This window comes from Nelumbo nucifera, chromosome 6, assembly GCF_055504915.1.
Source record: "Nelumbo nucifera cultivar China Antique chromosome 6, China Antique-T2T, whole genome shotgun sequence".
Classification (NCBI taxonomy): domain Eukaryota; kingdom Viridiplantae; phylum Streptophyta; class Magnoliopsida; order Proteales; family Nelumbonaceae; genus Nelumbo; species Nelumbo nucifera.
In genome coordinates this window covers 21,913,620-21,938,156 of record NC_142654.1, presented here as the reverse complement: position 1 = coordinate 21,938,156, position 24,537 = coordinate 21,913,620, and the positions used below count along the sequence as shown (strand labels likewise).

At 36.9% G+C, this 24,537-nt stretch overlaps 1 protein-coding gene and 1 pseudogene across 4 annotated transcripts; one reads left to right on the top strand and one right to left on the bottom strand.

The window, feature by feature from the left end:
* Positions 1-3,121: 3,121 nt before the first annotated feature.
* LOC104608362 (PTI1-like tyrosine-protein kinase At3g15890) lies at positions 3,122-5,050 on the bottom strand. 4 transcript variants are annotated; one of them, XM_088890552.1, is made up of 5 exons: positions 4,836-5,050; positions 4,567-4,714; positions 4,311-4,431; positions 4,169-4,232; positions 3,122-4,053 (listed from the first exon to the last, which is right to left on the bottom strand). In XM_088890552.1, exons 1-5 carry the CDS (start codon positions 4,889-4,891, stop codon positions 3,552-3,554), a joined length of 891 nt encoding a protein of 296 aa, XP_088746678.1. In that variant the 5' UTR covers positions 4,892-5,050; the 3' UTR covers positions 3,122-3,551. The 4 variants fall into 4 exon arrangements, with proteins under 4 accessions (XP_088746678.1, XP_088746679.1, XP_088746676.1 ...); XM_088890553.1 differs by having other exon boundaries at positions 4,169-4,229; XM_088890550.1 differs by having other exon boundaries at positions 4,169-4,431; positions 4,836-5,048.
* A 7,124-nt stretch (positions 5,051-12,174) lies between these two features.
* LOC148790655 (secreted RxLR effector protein 161 pseudogene) lies at positions 12,175-12,687 on the top strand (annotated as a pseudogene).
* The last annotated feature ends 11,850 nt before the right edge of the window (positions 12,688-24,537 follow it).

Genomic DNA, 24,537 nt, shown 5'->3' with positions numbered 1-24,537 from the left:
ATGTTTTTAATACCTCTCTTAAATTTAAGAACCATGTTGAGACTTTATTTTCTACAAAAATCAAGAGATCCCAGAGTGATTGGTGTGGCAAATTTTGTAGTTTTTTTCGTTATCTTGATGATGCAGGCATCACTCACCGTCTTAGTTGTCCTCATACACATGAACAAAATGGTAGTGTTGAGTACAAACATCGGCATGTTATTGAGTCCATATTATCTCTACTGGCGTCCTCCTCTCTCCCTCAGTCATTCTGGGCAGATGTAGTTGAACTTGTAGTTTTTCTTATCAATTGACTGCCAACTCCAGGCATTGGTAATATCTCTCTTTATGAAAAGTTATTTGGGAAACCTCCATATTATTCTATGTTAAAGGTTTTTGGTTGTAAATGCTATCCTCTTCTTTGACCTTGCAATAAGCACAAGATGGACTTCCATTTTGCTCCTTGCATATTTATTGGGTACAACAATTGTCATAAAGGGTATCAGTGTTACAACCCTGCTACAGGTAACGCCCTCATTGCCCGGCATGTTGTCTTTGATGAGCACTCCTTCCTTTACTCTATACAATTATCGCCACCTTCTAGCTCTACTAGTTCCACTAGAGTGATACTCCCATCTCTAGGCGCCATTGACTCTACTACTTGTCTAGCTCCTACCATTCCTGAGGTATCTTCCTCTCCCTTGCCCTCTATTGCTATTACTGATGAGGAGTCTGCTACTTCTTCACCTGAGCCAAAACAGGAAGCTTCTCTAAGTGATGATCCCTTACTAGTTCGGTGCACAAGACCACTCCAGGAGGTATTAGATACAACTCCAGTTGTACAACTTCCTATGTGCACTCATTCTATGGCAATGAGATATATGATGTCTCGGTCAACTCAAGCTTACTTTACAATATTGTTTCTCATGAAGATGAGCCTTCTTCCTATGCTCAAGCTTCCAAGTCTCCTCATTGGCGTTTTGCCATGGTTGTCGAATTTGATGCCATAATTCAGAATGGTACTTAGGAGTTGATTCCTTATGATTCTAAAATGAATGTAGTTGACTCCAAGAGGGTTTTTAAAATCAAATGTCACCCTGATGGTTCGATTGATCGTTACAAAGCTCGTCTTGTTGCTCAAGGCTTAACTCTGGTTCCTAGGATTGACTTCACTAATACTTTCAGTCCTGTGGTCAAGCTTGCTACTATGCACACTGTGCTTTCTCTTGGCATCCCTCGTGGTTGGGACATTCGAAAATTGGGTGTCCACAAAGCTTTTCTTAATGGGTTCATTATTGAATAATATTTATGCACTAATAAAAAGGTTTTGAGGATAACAATTATTCAGATCATGTTTGCAAACTTCACAAGACCCTCTAAGGACTTAAACAAGCCCCTCAAGCTTGGTTTTCTCGTCTGAGTAATCGACTATATGATCTTGGTTTTCGTGGTTCATAGTGTGATCCCTCTTTGTTCATTTATACTCGGAATCAAATCGCTATTTATATTCTGGCTTATGTTGATGATATTATTGTTACCGGCTCATCTTCTACTCATGTCTTTAGTCTTATTAGTGATTTATCTTAGACATTTGCCCTAAAAGACTTGGAATCGTTGCATTATTTTCATGGTGTTAAAATTCATCGGGACGCCACAGGGTTATTTCTTTCTTAGCACAAGTATATTTTGGATCTCCTATTGAAAGACCAATCTTTCTACGCCCAAGCTAGTTTCTAGTCCCATGGCTGCCTCATCACGTCTCTCACAGTTTCATAGGGAACTATTGCCTGATCCTACTCACTAACGGAGTATTGTAGGCACACTCTAATATGTCACTCTCACACAACCGGATGTGGCCTTTGCTGTAAATAAAGTATGTCAATTCTTGCATGGCCCTACTAAGGAACATTGGGGAGCTGTTAAAAGAATCCTATGGTATCTCAAAGGCACTATTGATTCCGGGTTGTTTTTCTTGTCTCACACATCGGAAACTTTGGCCGCTTACTCTGGTGCTGACTGGGTAGGTTGTCCGGATGACAGACGCCCTATTGGAGGTTATGGCATTTTTCTTGGTTCTCACTTAGTTTTGTGGAATGCTAAGAAGCAACCTACTATTGCTCAGTCAAGTACAGAGGCTGAATTTTGAGCTTTAGCTAATGCCACTACATAACTCATGTGGCTTTAGTCTCTTCTCTCTGATCTGGGTGTTAAATCCTAGTCGCCCCCAGTATTGTGATAATATTGGAGCCACATATCTTGCAACTCATCCCATATTTCATGCTCGTACTAAACACATAGAGGTTGATTTCCATTTCCTGTGAGACCCTATTCTCAAGAAGCCTTTGGTGGTCCGATTTCTTCCCACTCAAGATCAAGTTGTTGATATTTTCACTAAGCTGCTTTCTTCTCACCGGTTCGAGTGGCTTCGGTCCAAGCTTCATGTGCTTCCAGCCCATTTTCGCTTGAGGGTGTGTATTAAGGAGTTGACCAGCCCTGGTCCTCCTACCAAAGAGGGTTCTAGTCTTTCTATCAAAGAGAGCATTGTTACTCTAGGAAGAGTTACTACCAAAGAAAGGCCAGCTGCTATAGAAAGAGTTCCTACCAAAGATAGAGCAATTACTATTAAGAGACCTATCAGAATAAAAAGGAAACTCTCTACTTAGGAAAACTTCCTTGCTAGACCAATTTTCTTAATTGAATATTTCTACTCTTGTAATTATTTTCCTGTTTTATTCATTTACTGTTTTGTATATAAACACCTTTGTGCAATCAATTATAATCAATGAAATTCGACTCATTCTTTTGAAACATATTCCCTTCTCAAACTTTAACTGGCCCATTGATAGTCTTCTTCACCAACCCATAGAGGTTCTCTCTTGAAGCAGCAGCAGCAGCCAACAGGTTCTCAATATTATGCCATCATCATGGCCATACCATCATTGGTTTGCCACATCATAATTACGACAAGATTTGACACACCATCACATTATAAAGTTTTTGGTCAAAAATATGAAGATTTTGATCCATTGTGTGTTTGAGGGGGCATGTGAAACAGGAATTCTTTTTCAATAAATATTCATGCATTTTCCATATTCAAGTAATGCAATTTATCGATCATCATTCTCTAAAATACACAGCTATATGTGTGTTCAATATGAACTCCAGACAAAAATGACATGGTAACTATAAAGAATAGAAAACAACAAATCATTTTCGGTGCTCAGTTTATCCCAAAAAAAAAAAAGAAAAACAAAACAAAACAAAATCTTCACCCCTTAGAGTCCATCTCCTCCTTTCTCTCTCTCTCACATACACACGCACACAGACATGGATCCATCTCCTTCTGATTTGTCACATAAAGGAGGGAAGCTACAAAAACACATAAGAAATAGTTGAATTAATTTTCAAAAGAAACATTCAACATTGAGAACATATCTGCCACTCAATTACCCCGTCATCTTATCCTCCATCCTTCCCATGTTTTTACTACAGATGGGGTTGCAGAAGATCATTCACTATATAGCTACCATCCTCGTGATCCTCTTCTTCCTCCGTATTTTTCACCAGCATCATCATCTCCTTCCTCCTCCACCCTTGAGACACTCCACTACCTCAATCATGCTCGGCCTCTTCTCCGGATTTCTGTCTGTGCAGACCATAACGAGCATCACTGCAGTCCTGAGTTGCTTATCATCATACTTTCCCTTCAGCCTTGGATCGGCAATAGAATGAAAATTTCCTTCTTCAACTAACGGAATAGCCCATTGAAGGATATGACGTCTGACTCCTCCAGGGAGCTTTTCAATAGGCTTCTTTGCACTGATAATCTCAAGTAACAGGACACCATAACTGTAAACGTCGCAGCTTTTAGATACTTTCCCAGACATTGCGTACTCAGGGGCCAGATATCCCAGAGTCCCCTTCACCCTTGTTGTCAAGTGGGTAACTCCTTCTGGTATCAGCTTGGCGAAACCGAAATCAGCCACTTTTGCTTGAAACTTTGAATCCAGAAGGACATTGCTCGCTTTAATGTCTCTGTGTATGATATGAGGATTGGCCTCATGGTGTAAATACCTTGTATAACAGCAATACAGAAAGAAAACTAAGTGTTTGATATTGTGTTGATGAGAAAGAAATATCAATCAAGCACAAAATTAATTAATTAAATATGCATGAAGTTGATACTTACACCAATCCTTCTGCAGATCCAATGGCGATGTCCATTCTTCTTGGCCAATCTAATGAACTATCTGCTGCGAGTTGGCCACGTAGATGGGTGACCAAGCTATGATTAGGGATGTAATCATAAACTATGAGCCTTTCATTCTTACCTGCATAGAATCCCCTTAGACCCAACAGATTCTTGTGTCTCACCCGACCAAGCATATCCACTTCTAGAGCAAATTCCATTTCAGCCTTGGAGGTCATGCCTTTTAGTCGTTTTACTGCTATCTACAGAGATTGAAATACTGGGTTCTTTATGGAATGAATCAAGAAAATCTCAGAGAAATTAAAGGATAGTATAATCCTATGATCGATGGAGTCAACAACAGAAATAGTAAAAGAGAGATGAGCAGGATTAATTGCCTCAACGCCTGTACTGGTTTGTCCCAAATAAACACTTCCATACCCGCCCTCGCCGAGTTTATTGTCATCATGGAAATAGTTTGTCGCGTGAAGAAGTTCCTTGAGAGAGTAGATCTTCCATGGGTAATCCTTGGTCTTGTCTTCCCTGCTAAAATCCAGGCCGATCGATGTATCACAAAAACCCATAAATACACAAGCTCTTGGGCAACTGAATTAAGAATAAATCAAATGTTGGTAAGTTTCGAATTGAAGCTAAGATTAATTATAACCTGATTCTTGGTTCTTCATCATCAGAGGTGATGAGACAAGAACATCTCCAGAACATCTTCCTGTACAAAGACAACCTATCGGCAACGATTATGATGAATATACTCTGCAGGAAGAATAAGAAGGCATGAAAAGTAATAAGATGGATTTATTGGCAAGGAAAGACAGATCGTCTGGATTAGTCAAAACAGAGTGGGAGAAGATGTCTTACGGCGAAGACGATAACTAGCAATGGAAGTCACGAAAATAAGGTATGGAATTCAGGAAAAAAAAAACGACGTGTACTACGAAACCACCAATCAAGAGCGATCCATACTCTACAAATCGCTAGCGTGTTTACTCCTGATTGGTTAATGGTTATGCAGATGGGTTGTACACGTAGGTCTTTGTATGTAGTATCTCAAATTTTCTTTATTTTATCAGTTTGTTTTAAGCTACTTTTAGAAAAGAGTGTGAACCAGTATAGTTGAAGAACCTATCAGGTCTTATTTTTCGGCTGTTTCCCAGTCAAGAGATAGTCCACCTGGAGAAAAAACAATACAAAAAATTATGACTTTCGATCCTTCCTCGAAGCAGAGAAAGACTTGTTCTGTTGGTAGATCATAGAAGCCAATCTGAAACTCGATAAACCTGTGTAAATGTAATGTACGTGGCCGTGTTTTCCACGGGCGGATGCTTCTACGTGAAAGTGAACTCGTAATTCAGTCAAGTGTCAATCACCGAAAAAAATTATGGGTCTTTTTATTATTATTATTATTATTATTAGTGTCAATCACCGAAAAAAATTATGGGTCTTTTTATTATTATTATTATTATTATTATTATTATTATTATCATCTTATATATCTTATCTTTTATAAATATATATATATATATATATATATATATATATATATATATATATTAATAGGATAGGAGTGCTTTCTTTTTATAGAAAATGAAATTTATTCGTGCAAGTAGATTCCCGAGTGAGAGAAACCCAGTAATTATTGCCATATAAATAACAATAATTACTGATTGTTACAGTAATTTAATAAATATATCTTAATTACTGATTATTATATTAATTTAATAAATATATAATTAGTGATTATAATTAATAATTACTTTTATTATAAATATTGTTAATAAATAGATATTTACTTTAATTTTACTTTAAATTAAAATTATAAATATTGTTAATAAATTTAGTAATTATTGTTATATTAAAAATAATTAAAATTGTTATTAAAAGTATTGTTATTGATTACTTAATAAAATATTATAATTACTGACTATTACTGATAAATACTGTTAATTTAATTTAATTTTGGTAATTATTAATTTAATAAATATTGTTAATAAATCCTATTCATAAATTTAATATTTGCTATTATATTAAAAATAACTAAATAATATTATTAAAACTATCATTAATGATTATTTAATTAAATAGTATAATTACTTACTATTATTGATAAATGTTGTTAATAACGTTTTGACAACTAACGATTTGATCGTCCAGTTCGAACAGATGGCCCGTTTTGACAACAAAAATTACAAGGAAAAAATTTTGGAACAGTTCCGGCCACCAGTTTTCGGGTCGACGGTTTGATCATCTAGTTCGAATGGATGGTCCATTCTGACAACAAAAAATTTTAGGCAAAAAATTGAGTTTGTGAGGTCCATTAAATAGTATCATACGTGTTATGTCATTCGAGGGTGTGACCCATACAACCTAAAAATGGAACCGTTCTGACCATTGGTTTTTGGGTCGACGGTTCGACCATTCGGTTTGAACGGACGGTCCATTCTGACAACAAAAAATTATAAGCAAAAAATTACAAAACCATTTTGGCCACCAGTTTTTGGGTCAATGGTTCAATCGTCTGGTTCAAATGAACGACCCATTCTGACAACAAAAATTACAGGCAAAAAGTTGAGTGTGTGAGGTCCATTAAGCAATATCATACATGTTATGTCATTTGAGCGTGTGACTCATACAACCCGAAAATGGAACCGTTTTAGCCACCGGTTTTCGGGTTGATGGTTCGACCATCCGGTTCGAACGGATGTCCCGTTCTAACAACAAAAATTAAAAAAAAAAAAAATTACCAAAAACCATTGAATGGGTCAACGAGTTAATGGTTTGACCACTCGGGTCAATGGGTCATTGACCGATTCAACGATTTTTTGCCAGGGACCAAGATTGGGGTAAAACGGAACTGGTTGTGTGAACGGTTCCCAATTAAAAAAATGAACGACCTGTTTTGACAAAAGAATTACAGGCAAAAAATTGAGTGTGTGAGGTCCATTAAGCAATACCATACGTATTATGTCATTCAAGTGCATGACTCATTACCTAAAGATGAAACCTTTTTGGCCACCAGTTTTTGGGTTGACGGTTCGAATGGATGGCATGTTCTAACAATAAAAATTAATAAAATAAAAAAACAACTAAAAATCATTGAACGGGTCAACGGTTTGACCGCCTAAATTAATGGGTCATTGACTGATTCAACAATTTTTTTCCAGGGACCGAAATTAGGATAAAACGGAACTGGTTGCTTGATGGTTCACAATTAAAAAAATAAAAAAAAAACGGCCAAAAACCATTGAACGAATCAACAGATCGACGATTCGACCACTCGAATCAATGGGTCATTGATCGATTCAACAGTTTTTAACTAGGAATTAGATCAATGGGTCAACGGGTCGACGATTCCATTCCAACTTTGCGAAGCAGGGCCCCTCCGCTAGTTAGTATTACTATTAGAGTAAAAGTCCATTCAAATTTCTCCTATATATATAATATTGATACCTCCCCTCATTTTTCAACATAGACTAGGACTTCACTTGTAAAGATGGCATGACCGGATAAACACCTCTCCTTTGTTGGCAATTTGTGAAGAACCATTTGCATATGACATCATCTGTGGGTGAAAATTATTTTAAATCCCAAATTTTCCCCCTTCTGATTATATTGGTTTTTATCTCTTCAGTTTCTTCCTTGTGAGATACCAAACTTGGAAGCATACATGTCAGTTGGTAAGTGTAAAAGCCAACCGTGCAGACCAGTAGAAAATACAACTGCTCCTTAATTCATCTGGGTAAATTAACCTAAACATTGCCAAGGTCCATGGAGAGGATCTTCATAATATGTTGCCATAATCACATTGGCATTCTCAATCACTCTTTTGAAAAGTCCGATAAACCTCTTCCCCATCAACCTGGAGCTCAAGAAAGCACCTGTCCATCTTGTTTACAATCAAGATAGGTCTAATCCTCTCACCAAGGGCCTCTTGGAAGACAGTTTCAGTTTGGACACATACACAATCAACCACCACCAGCACAACATCAATACCAGTAATAATACGCTATTCTTCATCTTGGCGTGTATCTGCCATTTTAATATCTCCTACAACTTCCTGAGCAATGATACTGGCTACAGCCACAAGTGAATCGGTGAGTGTAAACTTCCCATGATCAACATGAGCAATCACAGACATATTACGGATGTTGTGTTTCAGGTCCATAATCCTGCGAAGCTCAAACTTCATCATCTTGATGGATTTTTGTTATCACCTTTTGAGGAATCCGGAAGAAGTGTTAAAAAATAATCCACTTTTCAGAAATTTTTTACAAGTTCAAACTTTTAGAATTAATTAGCATTCTAGAAATGAAATCTCTAAGCCTCTAGAAAAAGTAATACACTTTATAGAAATTCTAATTTCTAGAATATATTTGGGTCTAGAAAATGATGATTTATTGAAAAGGTAAAATTCTAAAGAGATGTCTACAATGTTGGATGGCTTTGCTTCACCTACTTGGCTCTACTATAAATATGGCTAAGCTTGTACATTTGAGAATAACCCAATACAAGTTTCCATTTTCCCAATAACTTGAGCCTTTATCATTTGCTACCATTCTATCTTACCTAGTCTACTCTCTCTTACATCCCAAGTCCTAACAATTCTACTCTCCTCCATATCCCAACAGTGGTATCAAAGCCCGTTCAATTATTTTTGGGCGTTATTTTCTTTGAGCCAAAATTCCTTATTATCCCAAAACTTATCATGGCCACCATTCTAGCTAATAGCCAAATTCCAATCCCCATTTTTTCTGAAGAAAATTATGACTATTGGGCCATTAAAATGAGGACTTTCTTCATGTCCCAAGGTTTATGGGAAATTGTAGATAAGGGATTTACAATCCTTGAAAGTAGTTCTACTCTATTTGCAACAGAGCAAGAGAAATTACAGAAGAATATATAGAGAAGGATAATCTTGCTCTCTATCACATACAGATGGCAATGGCGGAATTGATTTTTCCAATAATTAGTGGTGCTACAAGTGCCAAAAGTGCATGAGATACCTTGAAAGAGGAGTTTCAGAGCAGCGCCAAGGTACGTACTGTTAAACTTCAAACTCTTAGAAGGGATTTGGAGAATATGAAGATGAAGGATTCTGAGACCATTAAAGATTATTATTCTAGATTAAGAGAAATTGTCAATCAATTAAGAACCTATGGAGAAGATATTACTAAAAAATGGTGGTTGAAAAAATATTAATTAGTGTGGTAGAAAAATATGATCTAATAGTAACCACTATTGAGGAGACAAAAGATATCACCACTCTATCAGTAACAGAGTTGGTGGGCTCTTTAGAAGCTTACGAAAAAATACTGAATATGCGTAATGAAAGCTCTATGGAGAATGCCTTTCAGTCTAAACTCATAATAAGGTCTCAGAAATCCAAAAGAGATGAAAGAAAATTTATAGAAATTTCCAAAAAAGAAGAAAGTTGTAGAGACGATGAGAATGGAGGAGATATTAGGAGAGGTAAAAAAGGAAAATATCCGCCATGCTGTATTTGCGAAAAAAAAAACAATCATCTCGAGAAAGATTGTTGGTTTTGGGGAAAACCACAATGTCAAAATTGTAAAAAACTTGGGCATGTAGAGAAGGATTGTCGTCTTAAGTAAAGACATCAAGCTAATTACTCTAAAGAGAAGGATAAAAATAATTATCTATTCTATGCCTATCATACTGCTTCAGAAGTAAAGCGCTATACTTAGTATTTGGATAGCGGCTGTAGTAATCACATGACAGGTAATGAGAAGATCTTTAAAGATATAGACAAGTCAATCAAGTCACAAGTCAGGCTTAGCAATGGAGAATTAGTGGAGGTCTAAGGTAAAGGAACTATCACTGTTAAGACAAGGAATGGGACACAACTCCTACAAGATGAATTGTTAGTCCCAAGACTAGAGACAAATCTATTAAGTATTGGGCAAATGGTGGAAAGAGGATATTCTCTACTCTTCAAAGGAGACTCGTGTACGATATATGACAACAAAAATAAAAGCTTGGAGATTGCTAGGGTAAAGATGCAGCACCAAAGGAATTTTCCAATCATATGGCAATACACCGAGACAGTGATGAAGGCTTAGGAAGATGAATCATGGCTTTGGCATCGAAGATTTGGCCACTTCAATTTGCACAGGCTAAAAGTACTCTATCAAAAAGACGTGATGAAGGATCTACCATTCATTCAAGTGATGAACAACATATGCAAAGGATGCTTGCTTGGTAAGCAACATCGGAAATCGTTCCCATCAAGTGGTGCATGGAAAGCCAAGCCAATCCTGGAGCTCATACATACAGATGTTTGTGGACCAATGAGAACGACATCCTTTGAACAAAGCAGGTACCTCATTCTCTTCATTGATGATTTTACAAGAATGACTTGGGTTTATTTTATGCGCGAAAGGTCAGAACTTAGAAGTCTTTAAGATTTTTAAAAGATTTAAGAATCTCATTGAAAAAGAAAGCGGCCAAAGCATAAAAGTAATCAGAAGTGATAGAGGAAAAGAATATACTTCAAATGAGTTCGACAAGTTTTGCAAAGATGAAGACTTAGAGCATCAGTTGACCATCAGCTACACCCCAGAGCAGAATGGAGTTTCAGAAAGGAAGAACAAAATAGTGATAGAGATGGCAAGATCAATGCTATTGGAACAAGGCATGCCTAAGATGTTTTGGGCAGAAGCAATATATACTGCAGTCTATCTATTTAACAGATGTCCAACAAGAGCAGTAGAAAACAAGACCCCTATAGAAGCTTGGAGCGGAAAGAAGTCGTCGGCACAATACTTGAGAGTTTTTGGATGCATTTGCTATGTTAACATTCCAGTAGAAAAAAGACACAAGCTAGAAGAGAAGACAGAGATGGGAATATTCTTGGGATACAATACTCAATCAAAAGGCTATAGAATTTATAGCCTAAAGAGCAAGAAGCTAATTATTAGTCAAGATGTGGAGTTTGATGAGAATGCTACATGGAACTAGAAAGAAGAAAAAGTGGAGAAACATAGCATCATGGTACCAGAAGCACAAAGACTACGGCCACTCAGTAATGAAGGAGAAGAAGGACCAAAAAGTCCTCAATCTATAACATTACCATCAACTCCATCATCAGCCACAATAGAAGAAGAAGAACAAGAAGAGTCATCTCTAGAATCGCCACTAAGAAGGACGATGCCACTTAGTGAGATATATGAGACACGCAACTTTGTAACTATGGAGCCTAAAAGCTTTAAAGCAGCAGCAAAACAAGAAGTTTGGGTAAAGGCGATGAAAGAAGAAATTACAATGATTGAGAAAAACAAGACATGGGAATTAGTGGATCGTCCTCAAAACAAAGAAGTGATCAGAGTCAAGTGGGTCTACAAGACAAAGTTCAACTTTGATGGCTCAATACAAAAGCACAAAGCGAGGCTAGTCGCTAAAGGCTATGCACAATTGCCTAGGATAGACTACAATGAAACCTTTGCTCCGGTGGCACATTTAGACACTATGAGAGCATTCGTAGCGTTAGTAGCACAAAAGAAGTGGAAGATCTATCAACTTGATGTCAAATCGGCGTTTTTTAACGGAGTGCTCGAGGAAGAAATATATGTAGAGAAACCTCAAGGGTTCATAGTAAAAGGACGAGAAGACAAAGTACTAAGATTGAAGAAAGCTCTCTATGGCCTAAAGCAAGCACTACGAGCATGGTACAATCGAATTGATGGTTACTTCATCAATCAAGGATTCAGGAAGAGTCAAAGTGAGCCTACTCTATACATCAAGACCCAAAGTAACTCTAACACTTTCATTATTTCTCTATACGTAGATGATCTCATTTGTACAGGAAACAATGAGACAATGATCAAGGAGTTCAAAGAAGATATGGTGAAGACGCTCGAGATGAGTGATCTTGGATTAATGCACTACTTTCTTGGCATTGAGATCAATCAAGAAGAAGAAGGTACATTTATATCACAGAAAAGTATATAGAGAATCTACTGAAGAAGTTTAAGATGGAAGATGGTTCAAAGAAGGCTAATGCCTCAATTTACAGAAGCCTTATCGGGAGTTTGCTCTATCTCACAGCTACGCAGCCAGACATGTATGCAACAAGTTTACACTCGAGGTTCATGCAAAGCCTAAGTCAAGTTCACCATGGAGCAGTAAAAAGGATATTAAGATACTTACAAGGCACAAAAGAATATGGCATTTGGTACAAATCCACTACTGACTCAAGATTAATCGGCTATACTGACAGTGATTGGACAGGATCAGTGAATGACATGAAGAGTACCTCAGGCTATGCCTTCTCGCAAGGATCGGAAATATTCTCTTGGGCATCAAAGAAGCAAGCCACAGTAGCACAATCATCAACAGAAGCTAAGTACATAGCAGCGGCAGCAACAATAAGTCAAGCTATATGGCTAAGAAGAATACTTGAAGACATGGGTGAGTGGCAAAAGGAACCGACAACGATCTATTGCGACAACAAGTCTGCTATAGCAATGGCAAAAAATCCAGTATAGCATAGCAGGACAAAACACATTGCAATCAAGTATCACTTTTTACGAGAGACAACTAACAAAAGAGAATTCGAGTTCAAGCACTACAAGTCTGAAGAACAATTAGCATACATTTTCACAACGGCATTACCGCGTTCAAAGTTTGAGTTGTTACGGAAGCAACTAGGAGTTATAGGAAAGTGCATTAAGGAGGAGTGTTAAAAAATAATCCACTTTCCAGAAGTTTTCTAGAAGTTCAAACTTCTAGAATTAATTAGCACTCTAGAAATTAAATCTCTAAGCCTCTAGAAAAAGTAATACACTTTCTAGAAGTTCTAACTTATAGAATGTATTTGGGTTTAGAAGATGATGATTTCTAGAAAAGGTAAAATTCTAGAGAGAGATGTCTACAATGTTGGTTGGCTTTGCTCCACCTACTTAGATCTACTATAAATACGGGTAAACTTGTACATTTGAGAATAACCCAATACAAATTCCCATTTTCCCAACAACTCGAGCCTTTATCATTTGCTACCATCATATCTTACCTAGTCTACTCTCTCTCACATCCCAAGTCCTAACAACTCTACTCTCCTCCATACCCCAACAAGGAGGAAGAGAGGAGTGAAAAGTAGAGGAGGAGAGTTAAAACTTTGTGAAGACAATGTTTTAGCATGAGTCGAATTTCATTAATTATTGGTTGATTGTACAAGGTGTTTATTTACAAAAGATAATGAATAAAACTGGAAAATAATTACAAGAATAGAAATATTCAATCAAGGAAATTGGTCTAGTTCTTTCTATAGCCGCTGGTCCATCTTTGATAGTAATTCTTTCTAGAATAACAATGAAATGCTCTCTTTGGTAAGAGGCTAGATCTCTTTTCGTAGGAGGATTAGAGCTGGTCGATTCTACAATACACCCCCTCAAGCGAAAGTGGACTAGAAGCACATGAAGCTTGTCCTCGCAAACACCATTTCTGCAGCTTCAGAACACCATCCCTCTATGTTACCCGCAACTGCCCATCCAAACACCATTTCTGCCGCTGCAACTCGTCGCAGGCCCAGACAAAACCGGTTCCAGATCTCACTTTCCTCCATTTTTGTCCTCGCAGCAAACAGTACTCTTGGGTCACCTCCATTTTTGTCCTCGCAGCAAACAGTACTCTTGGGTCACCTCCATTAGATTAGGCAATCAAAACTTGTGAAGAAATATATCACCTTCATTTTCCTCCGCTAAGGGTGGGCTGATTGTCAGCGTCAGGCAGTTAGTCATGTGACCGAAAAGCTTTTTCTTGCACATGTTTAATCCTATAAAATCCTTTCTGGGTTTCTACCACAAAACAGACCGCAGTCCCGTCTCCATCGCTATTCTGGCATCACAGAGCTAAACGAGTAAATAGGGAAGGGAATGGAAGATCCACAACCATTCGCTTAGCTGGTATCGTACCAACTCTTTCATGCTCAAGATCATCTTCCACCGTCACAGTGAACTCAGCATACCGCTACGGACTTTACAACTCATCTTCCAAGGAAGCAGAGACTCTCCATGACTGTGGAGTTTTATCTTGCAAGCTGTCATTTGGAATGCATTCAAACACACCTGGATGCCTCGTTCTTGCTTCACATCCAACACCCCAATTTCGTTATTGCAGAAGAAGGTGTCAATCCCAATTTCCAATACATGGGACACCAATCTCAGTTTTATCTTTGCCAATTGCTCGATGTGTTGGTCATGGCAACTCACCGGCATCGCTCCCATCTTTATTCAAATATCCATTAATTTCTTTCCCATAGAAGTTGTTACCACTGGAGTCTCTTATTGGAGCAGGTGCAGCCGTGTAAGGTGGGGGAGCAATAACCATTGAGCCAAGAGGGGGATCTTTGAAGGCAGAAGTGTAGAACCCCAATGGTTGTCGTGGTGATGTGCTCGAATGGGATGGCCAGAAGAGCATCTCCGACTAGGACCGCCACATCCTCGCCAAAGACCTTGAGATTGGGGAACTAGCGAGAGTGACTCGTTCGAAGGGACGAATATGATAAAAATTTGCCAGAAGAGGAAAAGAGGAAGAGGGTAATATTGGGTTTTAAAATATGCATGGTATCGTTTGATGGAATATTAAGGAACAATAGGGATTGAACTAGTAAGATTGGTACGAGACAATAGTTAAACAATAAAAATATAATTTGTAATAATTTAATAAATTTTTCATTATTATTATTATTAAATGGAGATCAAGGGTCATTAAATACCTTGGGTTTCTAGATTGTCAACGAGCTTACTGCTTACCACATGGGCCCGGTTAGTCTGAACCCTGTTCAAACCCAATCTCAAAATGTCGAGTTGGATTGGGTCGAGATATTTGGGTTAGGGTTAGGATCGACTTTTACCAACCTAACTTCATTTTGGGTTGGGTTAGAGCCCTGCCACATACAATCGTAATCTAAAAGTCCTAACCCTGATGACAATTCATAATTGTTGATTCATGATTTTGCATTTTTAATAAAAGATTTATTACAATTCATAATAGAATTTATTTATTTAAAATATAGTTTTGAAAATTGGATCGGAAATGAAACGGCTTTGACCACTGGTTTCTGGACCAAACAGTCTGACTAGACCTGTTTACAGTCCGGGCTTTGAGCCTCACTTTACACTGTATCAGGTTCAGACTTTGGATTGGGCCCATTCAAATTTTTGCAAAAGTCAAACTCAAGCCCAGTCCATAAACATATCTAAGTCTGACGATTCAGTCCAAAGCCCAGTTGGACGGTATCCAACTTGATTGCAGTGGCCCTCAGTGCTTTGCTTCTCACTATATCCAACTTGAGATTGTTTTATTTCCCCTTCCAAATTTAGGGGCTGTTTAGTTATTGTCCATTGAAAATTGGAATAAAACATCTGCTAGGCACCATTATTAAGCCAAACAGTAGAAAAATGTTTACTTTTGGAGGAAACATAAACTGATGTCGATTTTTTAATAAATTACAATAGAACCAAACACCATTTTGATAAGAAATCAGCAGTGCTTCTTTGCTGTAAAACCATTTATGTTGATCTACTAGAACTACTTGTTAGCATTGATTGCTGTCTCCTTTTTAAGTATCTCGACCGCTTTCTCTAACGCTTTAATTGATGTTTGTTGGATGTCATTTGCTCCTGTATTTTGGATGGCTATTGATTAATGACTTTCTTTTGATCAGTAATGGAAGAATAACGTACGGTTTTTTCCCTGAAATGCAAAGCTTTTTTGGAAGATAATATAAGGTTTTAGACTGACAAATTTAGGGCCTGTATGGGAGCTATGACCTGAACATTCAGCTACGCTGGTTCAGGGCTTCAGGCTGCTTTGAAAAGCCCCAAATAAACTATTCAAAAGGCTGAAGGAGAAATCTATTCACATGACTCACTGACAATAGATTTAAGCTCAAAGGGTTTTTCACCAAACATAGCAAGGCTGTCCATGTGAAGCCCACCTCATACAGCCAGAATCCACTACAATCCAACCCTCCCAAACAGGCACTTTGAGAAAATGAGCTTTTTATTCAGCCAAATGATTTTCATAATCTCACCACAAAGCTGACATGGACTTCCTCCTCCCATTTTTCACATTTTAAATTAGATTATTAAAAAATATAAGAAGACAAAATAAAAATCATTTAGTCATTAATTGTCTCTTATAAAATCCAGCTTTGCTCCAATAACAAGCGTGTCATATCTTTAACTGTTTCTAAAATCCATAAATCTCTCTCTCTCTCTCCATTGTCAATATTTGGAACATCATCATACCCCATTAAATCTCTCATTTCCTCTTAAATTCACTCAATCCCTTATGGTTATCTATAATAAAGTAGGGGTATAAATTTGGATGGTGTTTGGTTATGTGGTTATTTATTTGAAAAACAGAACCACATCATTGCATTATAGGCATTTATTCCAAAATGATATTTGTATGGTATTTGGTAAGATTGTTTATCAAATAGATGGTTCCTTAGTTATGAAAGCCAACTGTTGGGGGAAACACCAATTTTAATGTTTCCCCAACACCTGGCCATTTATTTACTATTGAACTTATGTGGTGCTTAGGGGGCGTTCTTTTTTCGGATTTTGAGAGGGGGGAAAGTTGGTCAATGCGATTTTGGTTCCCATTGACCAAGAATCTCATGTTCCTTTTTCAGATTTATGTGGGGACTAGGGAAAGTTTATTTTCCTGGGTATCAATAAGTGATACCCATCTCCTAGGTGGGTAAATAATTTTCCCACCTAGGGGGAAAGTTGCCAACACTTGAATGAGACAAAAATGCCATTTTTAATAATGGATTTTTGTGGATAAAATGATCATTGCCTTATTTACATGAGAAATAAAAGAACATGGGTAATTGCACTTACTCGAGTAAGTGTTTCCCAAGAAAAACTTACCCAGGTAACTGCATTTACTCGGATAAATAACTTACCGAAAAGTGAATGGGGCCTTTATGGTGTCTAATGGCGCTTAGCTATCAAACAACATCATATAAACATTTGTCATCCACTTTCTCATTTTTCAAGATAAAAATAGTACAAAACATTTATTAAATAAATGCCCACAATACTGATCACACCCTTGATATATTTGGGTTAGGTTGGCCAAACCTTGACTGGCCCTAAATATGGACCTTAGCCTAGACCCAAGTGATGTTAAAACCCAAATAGAGGTACAACTTGGATCACATTTGAGTTGGATGTGATAAATTTTCAATGGGTCTGAGTCCCAGCCCTAAACCCAAAATCTAATAACTAAATTTCTTTTTAACCCATGGTTTTTAAAACCGACCCAAAGACCAAACCGGTCAAGGGTCTGGTTACTGGGTCGAATGGTTCGATCATTCAGCCCGTTCTAACAAAAAAATAAAAAATGGTCAAAACCATTCGACGGTTCAAACGGTTAACCGCCTAGGTCAGTAGTTTGCTGACCAAAATCAATGGTTTTTGAAGAAAATCCAGTTTTGGGGAAAAACAGAACTGATCACCTGATCGGTTCCCAATTTTTCCGATCTAATCCGGTTTTGAAAACCATGTTTTAACCCCATGCATTGCATGGGTTTACTTGCTATAACTAAAGTAAAGACAATTGTTGATTTTTCCATGCTTATTGAGTAAAGGTCCATTGAGGATTTTACAAACCAACCTCTGCAGGTTATAACCTCTTGTTGGTTTTGCCATGCTTATTGAGTGAAAATCCATTGAGGATTTTATAAACCAACCTTGTGGGTTATAACCAGAGACAGGAGTGAACACTAAAGAGTAAGTGGACCGAGCATGATGATAGGGGAGGTCTATTTGTATAGCAATGAGTAATTAGTAGTCATAGCAGCTTTTCATGCCTATCAAGAATTCTCTTTCCACATTTGGTAAGTGTATATGTTGATTATTTGAATCAATATTCTCCTTAAAAGTAATGGAATGGTTTTGTTTATTCTACTCAAAAATAATTTTGTTTGTGCAGTAAAAAAAATGAAATACTAAAACATATTTTATTAGTATTAATAAAATTGGAATTAGGACAAATCTACTAACTTGATTGGAGGAATTAATATGGGCATAATAGACACTTAGGCCATGTTTGATTCAACTCTCATTCTTACCCAAGATGAAATTTTAAAATGAATAAGAATAGATAAAAATGGGTAGAATGAGAAAATATTGTTATGAACCAAACGCTTTTTTTCCTAAAAAATGAATTTTGTTCAAACTCACAAGTACCCTATCTTGCTCATTTTGATTCTTTAAAAAAAACTCCACCGGCAATTGTATTTCGCCGGCCTAGGTCTCCTAAACCATTGGCATAGATGTACTAGTTGATGGCCGACAGTCAATGTCTATTGACGTAAATTTCCTTGGCAGTCCGCTATTAAGCATCTATGGTGACAATTTTGTAGACCTAGGTCAGCGATAGAATTTCTTTAAAAAATGAAAGTGAGCAAGATGTGACGTGATTATTTTGCATGCTGCAAACTATCTCAATTTTTATGTTATAGGCTGATTTTTTCATTCTAAAAAAGAATGAGGCCCATGGTAACAATTTTGTAACCAAACTCTATAATGTTATTCATTCTTGTCCATCCTAAACTAGAATTAAAAGAATGAGACATAAAGCAAAAAACCAAACATGACCTTAATGTCTTTGTCCAGTTAAAAGTAATGGAAGAGTATATAAGTCCCTTTGTCCCAAAAGTAGGGGAGTTTTAAGGGCAGGTCAAAGTTTTATGGAGATTTAAGGGCTTTTTAGAAAACCCATGGGAGGTTTATAAGAGGGTATGAATATTTTAATCTATACTACCTATAAAATTGTGAATAGGATTTGTTTTTCTGGAATTTTCATTGGACATGAATTACCCCTTATTCATTGAATTTCTTGGGGACAAATGTGTACTTTGACAAAGCACCATAATTAAGACATTTAATATTGTAATAGTCATTGTTGAAATATAAGGACTATTAAATTGTCCCTATCGCTTAAAATAAAGGGCTATTAAAAAGTAGTTTAATCCAATGCAATTGGACTTCATAAGGGATTTTTCGAAGTCCAATATTTAAGGTGTTAACTCTCGTTCTCTATGATCATATACTTTAGTTGAGGTATTTTGATTTCTCACTTATAAATTATACTAATTAAATTAATATCTAATAATTTTAACAATACAAAACCTATGTATTTAAAATTGACATGAAAACAAAAACCATCATTAATTCATATTGCAAGTAAGTAGTTAAGATCATTAGATTAAATGGGTCAACCCATGGTGTCATATTTATCATATTAAAAATTAAGTATTATAAATAAGAAGAATTATTTATTAATGATCGAAACGAAATTTAAAATTTAAAAACTATCCAAAGACAAAACCATCTCCCTGTTCAAGTGTTGGATTAATGGTTCAGGCTTTTAGGTAGGCCTGTAAATGGATCGAATTAGAACTGGATCAAGCTAGGTTCAAATTCAAAACCGATTATAAATCTGAATATTCGAATTTGATTCAATATCCAATGGATATCGAAACTTCAGGTTTGAATTTGACTTCAATTGTTAAATCAAATATCTGATTCAATTTGAATTCGACCATTAATTTGCTCTATAACATAACCCCTGTCATTCCAATTCAATGATAAAATATTCAAGCTTGCTATGAAACAAAACCCAAAAGCATATCGTCCTTACAGAAAAAAGAAGACAAACATGAATGTTGGATTAGGTTTTCAAGTTTCAAATTACTAAGAAAGGGGAAGTGGAAGGAATGAAGAATCCTATCTTTGGACTAGAGCATCAGATTAAAAACCCCAAATTTACAATATAAAAAACAGCCTGATGCTGGAATAGGTGCATCGGTGGCTCGGTGCAAAGTATGTGGCAGTGATGGCCAACGACTGGTGCTAGAAAACTGGACTACTGGAGTCATCGGTGGTTGCTCTGCTTGAGTTGGGCAGCGGTGAACTAGCAGACTGGCGAACAACTGCTCGAGAGAGACCGATACAACAGTGTGAGTGTGCGACAACGGTGCCACAGTGGCTGACTGGCCACTAACTGCTGCTAAACGCTTCAACCACTGGCACTAGTGGTGGTGTTTGTTTGAGTTCAGTGGCAGTGAAGGGTTAGGGACTGAGGGTTTTGGAAACTTGAGGAAGATGAGAGATTAGAGAGACAGGGTGAATCGAATGGAATGATTAGGTCAATGGTCGAGTAGCCTCTCTTAATATATATATATATAATCAGTTCGGATATATATTGGATCAAATTAATGTATATCTCAATTCGATTTGATTATGCCGAATCTCGAATTCGAATTTGAATTTTTAAATATCGTTTACAGACCTACTTTTAGGTCAAATGGGTAAAATAAAATTTTCAAAAAAGATAAAGCATAGAATTACTAAAAAATATAGGAATTTTGAATAAAAAATATGTATTTATCATGTCAAAAAATAAGTGTGATAAATAAAGTTATTTTTCTTAATGATGGAAATAGAATAGAAAGTTAAACTTGTAAAGAAAACTATTTTCAGTCTAAGTTGTGGTCAACGGCCCATAGGTGAACCCAACTCAAGCCTGGACCGACTTAGATTGTGATTTAAGACAAGTTAGGCTTGGATTTTTAGTCCTTGGTTGGGTGGACCCAAAAGTTTGGAGTTTCTTTTTTTTGGGTTGGGCTTTAACCTAGTCCTTAGGTAGTTTAAGCCCAGCCCAACTATATACAGATAGAGACATATTTGCATATATAATATGCGTATGCATACATAAACACATACATTTATGTGAAATTATGGTATGAGATGATTTAGCAACATGAGCTCGGCCCTCGACCCAAGTGCATAAAATTCTAATACGATTTGGCCTGGATTGGACAAATTAGGCTTACACTCAAGCCTTAGACCTAATTCTTAAGGTTGGGCCTAGGGATGTCAATGGATCAGGTTCGACATGGGTTTACCTCAACCCTAACCCGACCCGACTCAAAAGTGCATAATTCCCAAACCTGACCTGACCTTATAGGGTCTAACCCGACCCAACCCATAACATTTCAGCTTTATTTTTGGAACAGTTTTGAAGACCTAAAGTCCATTAATTTAAGTTAGGAAATTGTTTTATACATATTAAGGTGTCACTTTTCTCATTAAAAAAAAAAAAAAAGAAGAAGAAGAAGAAAACCAAAATCAACATGTAAGTAAATCTTAAACTTTAAGCTTATAGAGTTAGAAGTTAAAAAAGTTACAAGAATACTTTGTATATATGTAGGATATCATGACCTGACAGGACAAGTCAGCCAAAACCTGAACTCAACTCGGCTTGAAGAATCAAAATCCTAACCCAACCCTAAAACTGAATATGCCTAACCCTAACCCGACCCTATAGGGTCGGGTCAAGCTGGGTTTACCATTTAGGCCTAACTCGCACAACTTGCTATGGATGCAAATGGAACGGATCAAATTCTGATAGGGGTATATCTGAATCCAATCCAATAATGTTAATCTGATATCTGATCCATTAATTGATTTGGTCGATCTCACAAAGATTAATTTGAATTTGATTCTGTCAAGGATGTACTCAAATCTGATTTAATCCAATTTGATTACCCATAAGTCTGTAAGGTTCAACAAATTATTAATAGGAAAAAAGAAATAAAAAAGTTGATATACAAAGAAAAACAAAAAATACAAACATTTTTCAACCATTTTTATTATATATACATGTATTTTTATAAAACAACATAAATAATATAAAAAAATCAAATTATATATATATATATAGGTTGTTCGAATTCTATCATATTTTTAATGGATCCTATTTTCCGAACATATCAGCTACATTTTGTAGGCATCTAATATCATACATTCGTCATATTAAAGAAAGATAGACTTCATAAATAAGTAGTATTTTTATTAATAATGGAAAAGAAAGCATAATTTAAAGCATATTGAAATTATCATTTTTTAGCTATTATTGAAGTTACCAGGTGCAATGCACATACACATTTTACTGGTACATGTAAAATGTAAATGGGATAAATTTGAAAAAATCAAAATTTACAAAATCTGTGCAATCAAGAAAATCATTTTAAAAGAATAACGTTTACATTTCCAGGTCAACTTTCAACCTGTGATATACTGATATTATCATTTTGAAGCTCGAAATTACAAATTCCATTCTCATCAATTCTCAGTACAATGAAGAAGAAGATCTAGAGGGGAAGACATGGTATACAACTCCGAGATCGAAGAGAAGAGAAGTGAGAAGATATAGTAATAGAGTGCGTCGGCAGATGAACAAACAAACTGATGAAAAAAGAGCAAACATTCTAACTAGGCTTCTGCAGTTGGCGATCAAAAGTCTGATTAGCTAACAGAAGTTGGGTGAATGCATTATGGCATCACTAGAAATTGATAAGCTGCGGGTGAAATGCATGCCCAACAGAAAAACATTAGCTTCAACCATCTCTCTGCCATTTTTCCAGGTCCCCATCTACGTTAAGCTTCAAAAGGTGAGCTGCTATGGCTTCATCCATTGAAGAATTCGCTCAGGCTCCGGCTGAGACCAACTGTGGGTCTGCTACCCTGCTCCAATAGAGTGGAGGACATCAGATGCCCAATACCTCATTGAGATTTGAAAAGAGAAGCAACTGAGAGTGATTAATAGTGTTCCAAGGATTAAGCTACTTTCCATCGAAGATAGCTTCATTTCTACCCATCTAAACATGATAATTAATTATATATGCCTTTCAGAAAAACAAATTCATTTGAAATGGCCTGTCCTGCTGTCCATACATAGTATTCCAAGTAGCAATTTAGTTTTTCAACAGAGTTTGAGATATAGCGTCAGGTCTCAATCCTACACAGGATCCAAACCATAAGGTAGAAAGAAAAATATTGGTTATCAATTTGCTCTTAATCAGGGGTGGCAGAGGGGAGTCAGGATCCTGCTCCTCACAACACATCCCAGCTGCATATTGAGAACCAATGTTTTTGAACTGTCGTTGATCCGGATGGTCAGACCGTTCGGCCCAGAAACCATCCAGACAACTGGTTCAGTTTCACCCTTAACCCGTCCCTGGGTTAATGACTGGTGATTTGGTCAGAGGACCATTGACCTGGGCGGCCGAACCGTCGATTCGTTCGATCCGGACAATGGTTCGCAGTTTAAGAAGCAGAGAGGACAAAGAGGGGAGAAAGTGAAACATGAACTCAGGTGATCAGATCTGAGATCCATCAGAGAGAGAGAAGAAGAAGAAGAAGAAGAGGAAAAAGAGGTTACAGAGAAATTGATCTTAGATCTGAGATCTCAGTTCTCAGAAGGGAGTCCGGATCCTGCTCCTCACAACACATTCCAGCCGCACATTGAGAACACCTCCTGTGATATATGATGGGATTTGCTGTGAGGTGCACTTTAGGGGACCCAACAATCCCTATTGGTATTGCACTTATATCTTAGTATCCATCCCTACTCTTAATAAAGATAAGCCAAGAGAATATCCATTAGAGGGAGGTGATCATTTCTAGCCCGGTCCAAAAGTGCGGTTTGGCCTAGATATACTAATGTAAAAGCACGTATATATATATACGTTTATGGAACCCAATACAAAGTATCCACTTAACGTTAAGTATATAGGAAAAATCTATGCTGCTCAAAAAACATGATACCGGAACACAATGAATTTGATAAAAACTCGTCTGATTGATTTCCACGTTTCAGCTCCATGGCAAAACACATTCGTTTAGGGGTGTGGTTCATTCCAAGATGAGCCAAGGCTGGTTCTGTGAAGCACAATCTTGTGCCAGCCCAGCCACATCAATGTCTTGTGTTCTGAAACATGCTACACCTAACAAAGTATTATATTATTAAAACTTTGCGCCTGAAGAATGAGATACATGCCAATGTAATATCTTGAAAGCTTTTGCGCCTGAAATTTTTATCCGAGTTAGGAAATTAAAATCAGATTTGACTTGTTATTGAATTATGTGAGATGGTTTCCTAACTTGAATTAAGACAGACCATGCCTTTAGAGCTAGAGGAGGGGACCCATGTCAACTATGCATTTTATTTTTTTTAATTAAAATTTACTCGCCCCTTTATTTTCTTGGTGAGAGGCTAGCCACATGTTTGACGCAGAAGACCATTCTGAGGGGTTTCCTTAGATTGGCTTTACTCCTATACATTCTCTCCAACCCCTTCCACTCTGAATCCAGACCTTATTCAAGTTCAAGGTATCCCATTCACACAGCTCTTGGGGACATTTGAGACTCGGCTGTTCAGCTCAGCAAAGCAGACATGAATTCAATGAAAGAAAGCAAGTTGTCTTTTACAAACCTTGGGATTTAGTAAAGGGTAGAAGACTTAAAACATAT